Raw genomic sequence first — 6,985 nt, 5'->3', positions numbered from 1 at the left:
TTGATCAAAAGAATTTTCTTGCAATGTGTTTTCGGAGTATAATTAATTGTAAGAAAATACAAATTCTGTCCGGGCAAATACATCCTCTTTAAATGAAAGGATAAATGCCTCCGAAAACAATAGGAAAATCTATCTATCTATCTATATGCCTTGTTCAAATGGGATGTGATATCAACGAATAAATCTGCGCTGCAAGGAATGGTGAGGCCTCCCATTGGATGATGGAACCCGAATTCCTCCTCAGCTTGAGACAGCAATTCTTGAAACATAGGATTCTTCAAATAAGACACCGGAACAACAAACCGCTTCTTATTGCTGCTCTCCCCAACGTAAACAGCTAAGTGCCCCTTTGGAACCTCGGCTGATCTTCTTTCATTTGATAAAGACCGTCTCAGCTTTTGTACGATGGCCATTGTTGGTTGTATTCGGCAAGGAAAATGAGACTTTTAAGGAGATATGTTTTTGTAAGAAGTGATCAAAACTTTGAAAGATTGAAGTAATTGTTGCTTGTTTTAGTCTGGATATCTGTAGTGTATATATATATACATATAGGCTAGAAAATCGAGATATACCTCATACTACGGAACTATTCGACCAACCAGTGAACATTGAAAGTAGGATATGTGTTGCCTACGAAACTAGTCAGACATAAGCACATGGTGAGATAAATGCATTTGTCTTCTTACAATCCTATAGGATCACAAGCCAGGCAGTTTTTGTGGTCGATATGATTGTCCCTTTAGGACATGTATCTTTCGAATGTCTTTAGTGTATATAATCAGACAGATAAACCTGTGGCCATCGTTCCTCCTTAACTTCTACTTCGAGAAACACAATCACATGAGCTCTGGTGATTAATTTGTTTCAGGTTGCAATGTCTGAAACCATAATTGCTGCAGATCCTGTAATGAATGTGTAACCATTGTTTCACATGGTGGACCAATTGAGAGGTTTCGAAAGGGCCATTTCAGCTGTTTAATTTCCGCTGTTTCGGTTCCAATGGAAACCAAGGAATGGTTGAGCAGATGATACATTACTTATCCAATTTATTACAGCATAAGACATGTGGTGGTTGTATGTCCTGAGAAGACACTGTTTTTTCAGCCACACAGGTTCCTGCTGTCCTACAAACTCTACCATAACCGGAAGACAAGCACATTCATTTCGTCATGTGCTCATGCCTCGTCAACACAGATCCATCTACATAATTCAACAATATTTGGTAAGAGTTTGTCGACTATACGGAATTTCTTGATCGCCTATATACATATATATATATATACAACACCATATCCAGATTACAACCAGCAACAACTGCTTCAATCTTTCTAGCCTTTCACTTCTTACATAAACACATCTCCTTACAGCTTTCATCGATTTTATTGTCTAATACATCCAAGAATGGCAATCGTACACAAGCTGAGAAGGTCTTTATCCAATGAAAGAAGATCATCCGAAGTTCCAAAGGGCCACTTGGCGGTATATGTTGGGGAGAACGATGAAAAGAAGCGCTTTGTTGTTCCCGTGTCTTATTTGAACCATTCCTCGTTCCAAGAATTGTTGTCTCAAGCCGAGGAGGAATTCGGATTCCATCATCCCAAGGGGGGCCTCACCATTCCTTGCAGCGAGGATTTTTTCGTCGATCTCACCTCTCGATTGAGTCGATCATAGTGATCAATATAATTAAGAAGATAGATGGATAGATGGAAAGAAATACACACAACATAAATTTTTCTTTTTATTTCATTCTTTTAGCATTTCGGACTATTTAATTTATGTCTGAAAAAAGAATGTAATATTTTACAAATACATTACAACAGAAAAGTGTTAATCTTCTATTTCAAAAATGTTATTCGATTACAGACAACATCTCGAATTCTTCCACCTTAGCAATGTCGTCCCTCGTATTATTTCGATCCAACAATGTGAACCATTCTGTTTAAATCATTTGTATTCATGCAAGGCCTACATTGATCGCGTGATTCGCCTACTCTGTAAAAAAAAAAATATCCCACATCTCACTTTTGAGTCAATATACCTCAAGATTTTTATTACATCCTACATTCGGTCGACAAAACCTACATGACTATTATGAAATCTAAGCTAAATTGTAAGATTTAGAACACTCTTTATAGGGAATGATTACGGTATTGATTCAACAAATTCTTTTTTATATTTGTCAGATAAATTTAAAGTATGGCTCAACAAATTTTATACTCAGTCCGTCCCGCAACAAAGTATTTATTTTTCCATTTTACTCCGTCTCATAACAAAATATTTATTTCTTTTTCTTAGTAATTTTACTATCTACTTGACGTTACAAATACTCTTACAACTTACAATATATTATATAAATGTCATTAATTTTATATCACACAATACTAATAAGATTATTTTAATCATTTCTACTTTATTCTTACTACATTCCAATATAATACTAATATTTTTAAAATCCCGTGCAAAAAGCACATGAATACATAGTTATGGGACGGAGGGAGTATAAGGTTCTAAAGTGAATGGGTTTTTAGTAGAGTTGGCAATGGGTCGATTCGTGTCCGGTTCGTGTCGGGTTGAATACTTTAAACGGGTTAAATTACTCAACCCTAACCCGACCCGTTTATGATCGTGTCGGGTTTGTGTTGACCCGTTTATTATCGTGTCGAGTTCGGGTTGACTCGTGTTGACCCGTATATATAATTAAGTAGAATTTCTTGATTCAAATTAAATATTTTTTTGTTATGTTGTCGTGTTATGTTAGTTTTTATTGGTTTGAAAGTAAATTAAGTTGAATTATTTAAAATTGAACTTAGTTTAAATTAATTTATGAGAAAATTAGTAAATTATGATTGTTTTACATATATAATAAATATATTAATCAATATTAATATATTATAATCGGATTGTCGTGTCGGGTTCGAGTTGAGAGCCTCAACCCTAACCCGACTCGTTTACTATCGTGTCGGGTTCGTGTCAACCCGTATACATAATCGGGTTGAAATATTTGACCCAAACCCAATTATTTTGTGTCGGGTCGTGTCGGATCAATTTTTGTCAGCTCTAGTTTTGAGAGCATTCCGACAAGGAGACCACTTGCTCTTATTAAGCGAAATCAAATTAACACATAGTTCAATATGTTTATATGCACTTCGATTTTCATGTTAACGGAATCAAATCAACATTGTTTTAATTTGGCAACACATATACTACATTAAGGCCGTTAGCACATACATGACAACATCTAATAATACATCATACAACATATAATCAATCTCATGCAATATAATATAATTTTACATAACGCAATATATTATTGATTACACTCCACTTCCTTTCTATCTGGTGATCGAGTCAAATTAACATCCCATTTGCAGCCATTTACATAAATATGACTCATTTTCAAAAAAAAAAAAAAATTTCAAATCTTTTTATTGTTATTATTATTTTATAAAATATCACATCCAACTATTTGGATATATACCTAACCACATGGTTGGTTCGTGGATGTGGAAAATTTGGCATTTCAATTATTAAATTTATATATCTGAATAGAGAATTACTGTGGAAAAATAAAAAAAATAAAAAAAAAAATAATGTAGGATAACTGATTTTTATGAGTAACAGCATAGGAAAGTGACATACTATTCTAAAGGAACAAAACTTTCAGCCGCAGAAAAATGTAGCTGTCCTAATCCTTACATCAATCTGAAGATATATAAAAGCATGTAATTTTGCCATGTTCTTATGCCTCTCTCTTCTACAAGCAACTATCAATAAATTTAATGCTCGTTTACATATGCAAATACCGGGAAAGATTGCAAATTTTAATTTAATTTATATCTATGATCAATTATGTCGGATATTATAGAAATAAAAATAATGTAAATGTATAAGGATCCTTCCATATACTCCCTCCGTCTCGCCACAGATGACCTTTTTCCTTTTTTGTCGATTTCATTATAGACGACTCATTTCTATTTTAGTAAATTTATTCATCTTAAACCTATTTAACAAATATAAATCAATTTAATTACCCACTCAAAACCCCTTATTTCTATCTCTCTCCTTAATAAATAAAATATTTTTATCTATATTTAAAACTTCTTATTTTTAATAAAATTAATTTTAAGTTAATTATAAATAAATAAATTAATTTTCATATTTATTTGTATTATTTTCTTATTCATATTGTATATATTTTATTAATATATGATCTTAAAAATATTTAAAATGCCAACAACACTGCTCATATAAAAATAATAAAATAATATTATAATTTATTATTAATAACTTATTAATCTACACTATCTAAAATACCCGTATCCTTAAGCAAATGGATCATCTTGACGGGACGGAGGGAGTATTATATTTGTCCCCAAATTTTATTTCGTCTCGCGGATTTGCGATAATTTTTGCTGTATATTTACTGTACAACAAAATTCTCTACCAAACCTAATTTAAACCCTAGTCTAAGTTCTAGTGACACTCTACTGCTTTGTCTGGTTACTAACCTGTACGGAGAACTTGCAGGGTAATGACAGGTGAGGTAGGATGGGTGGGAGAGGTCGGCTGGTGGTGTATTTTTTTTAAATAAAATAAATAAAAATATTCTATGTATAGTTATTAGTCATAATATTTTATAATATTTATATCAATTTTTCAAATAAAATAATAATTTTATTAACTCAATCATTACAAAATCAAAATTTCAAATGAACTAATTTAAAAAATTCTTACTTCAAAATCTTTATAAATTCAAATTCAAAATCGTGGGCTATGTGGACCAAGCCCAAAACCCTGCAACAGGAACTCCACTCCAAGGTGGAGGATCATTAGGGGTTTGTTTAATTTGATTTTGAATTTTAATTTAAATAATATTTATTATATAATATATTTTTATTAAAAATAAAAATATTGAATAATAGAAAGTTTGATATTAGTTTCAAACCAAACAAATCCTAAGATGTTACATTAACGCCTATAAAGTCTAATAGGTGTATATACTAATGATAATGATAATACTTGGCATTGTTTTTTATAGTAATTTTTGTATATTGATTCAAAAGCCAAATAATAAAAATAATATTTCATTCGTTTCAATTCAAAATATCTTTTTATCATTTTCATTCGTCTCACTCCAAAATATTCATTTCTTATTTGAGTAAAAATAATCATACATCAATACTAAAATACTTTTAATTTTTACGTAAATTACAAATATAATGTTACACATACAATTACTTTCTTATACTAAGAGGGAGAGGAAGCAATTTGGAGGAATCCGAAAGAGAAGATATTTTTGTTAAGTCTTTTTTATTTAATACTTTATTAAAATTTTTGGTATATCCTTTGAATTTTAAAATATTTATTTATTCAATTCTAATCAATAACAAAATTAGGATATTCATGTATACAGTGTATGTATATTTAAATATATATTTTTAAATCTTTAAAATTAGATAATTTCGATTGGTGTAGTTATATATATTTTTAAAAATTATATAAATAATTCTAACCAATAAAGAAATTAGAATATTCATGCATATGTTGTATGTATATTTAATTATATATTTTTAAATCTTTAAAATTAAATAATTTCAATTGGTGTAGTTATATATACTTTTAAAAATTATATAAATAAATATAAGAATTGAAATTATAATTATACTATTAAATATTTAAATAAATAAATCTTAATTATTAACCTAATCGTAAATTATTAGACTTAATTAGTCTTGATAATTAACATAATTTATATAAATTTTTTATTTTTGTTTACGATTTTCAAGTAAAATTATGTTAATGTACATCTTAGTTTTAATAAATATACATGTTTTATTAAACAAGTTAAATCACATTACCAATAATATATTGACATTAGTTACTCACCTTATTTCAATTAGTAGCTTCCTTATATACTCTTTTTTAATTTTTTTTACTATTTATATTTATATTATTTGATGGACCAGTAAAAGTTGTATCTGAATTTTAGTAACAAATTATTCAAATTTTATTATATAATTCATTTTTATTCATTTATATATTGTAGAAGCTATAATAGTAAAATTATCATATTTTTTTTTACCGTTTCCTTTCTAATCAAATACAAAATACACTTTTCATTCCCCCATCTATCTTCCTTAACATATGAAAGTGAAAAAACTATCTATTATATAATTTAAATATGCTCTTCTTTTCTATTATGTTACTATACAATCTTCATTTTTCAAAAATAAAAATTAAAAAATACAATACTATCTATCACAAAAGATCAAATAAAACAAATCAAATAATTTTTTGTAACATAATAGTAAGACATAATTGTTGGAAAATGAGTGTTCCACCAAAACTTTTTCGAATGCCTAAAATATGGTCAACTATGAAACATTGTTATATCAAAGTCATACTAGCTGCCAAAAGAATAAATACAGAACTCCAAAGCAGCTAAATAAGACAAGGTATTTGATAAACCGATTCGGAATTATAAACCAAATTATATTCAGGGAATTCCAATCCAGGTGAAATTATAGTAATCAATTTTGATTACAGAACATAAATAATCACAATTCTTTCAACACATAACTCCACAATGACATACTTGGAAAATCCCTTTATAGGTTTAAGTTGTCACAAACTCATACTGACAACGACTACAGAGTAAAGCTGCTCAGAGTTTGATAATATCTATTGGTTGAACTCCAATAACTTCGATTTCCGATGAACTCTCCGACGAGTTGCAGTGCTAAAAACTCATTCGGAACATGGAGAAGTTGACACAGGGTGATAGCTTCAGTCAATATTTTATCTCTCTAAACAATCCTCTCAAACCCTACTCACAACCAAAAAACTGTCCTCAGTTGACTATATAGCCAAGATGTTGTCCATGCAAAATAAAGCCATTAGTTTTCCTTTTTACATAAATGGCATGGGGAGCCTTTTCACAATTCTGATAATGTTTTGCATCCCCAATTCGATCAATTTACCTTTT

The 6,985-nt window shown here is 29.5% G+C and overlaps 1 protein-coding gene across 1 annotated transcript; it reads right to left on the bottom strand.

The window, feature by feature from the left end:
- LOC127253269 (auxin-induced protein 15A-like) lies at nt 1-582 on the bottom strand. Its single transcript, XM_051277754.1, has one exon. It carries the CDS (start codon nt 411-413, stop codon nt 138-140), a length of 276 nt encoding a protein of 91 aa, XP_051133711.1. The 5' UTR covers nt 414-582; the 3' UTR covers nt 1-137.
- Nucleotides 583-6,985: the final 6,403 nt, after the last annotated feature.

This window comes from Andrographis paniculata, unplaced genomic scaffold (genome assembly GCF_009805555.1).
Source record: "Andrographis paniculata isolate CXL003 unplaced genomic scaffold, ASM980555v1 Contig12END, whole genome shotgun sequence".
Lineage (NCBI taxonomy): Eukaryota > Viridiplantae > Streptophyta > Magnoliopsida > Lamiales > Acanthaceae > Andrographis > Andrographis paniculata.
This window is presented reverse-complemented; position numbering and strand designations above follow the sequence as displayed.

Bases quoted from the DNA above. Each gene is read 5' to 3' on its own strand.
- LOC127253269 (XM_051277754.1), bottom strand. From the start codon at position 413: ATGGCCATCGTACAAAAGCTGAGACGGTCTTTATCAAATGAAAGAAGA.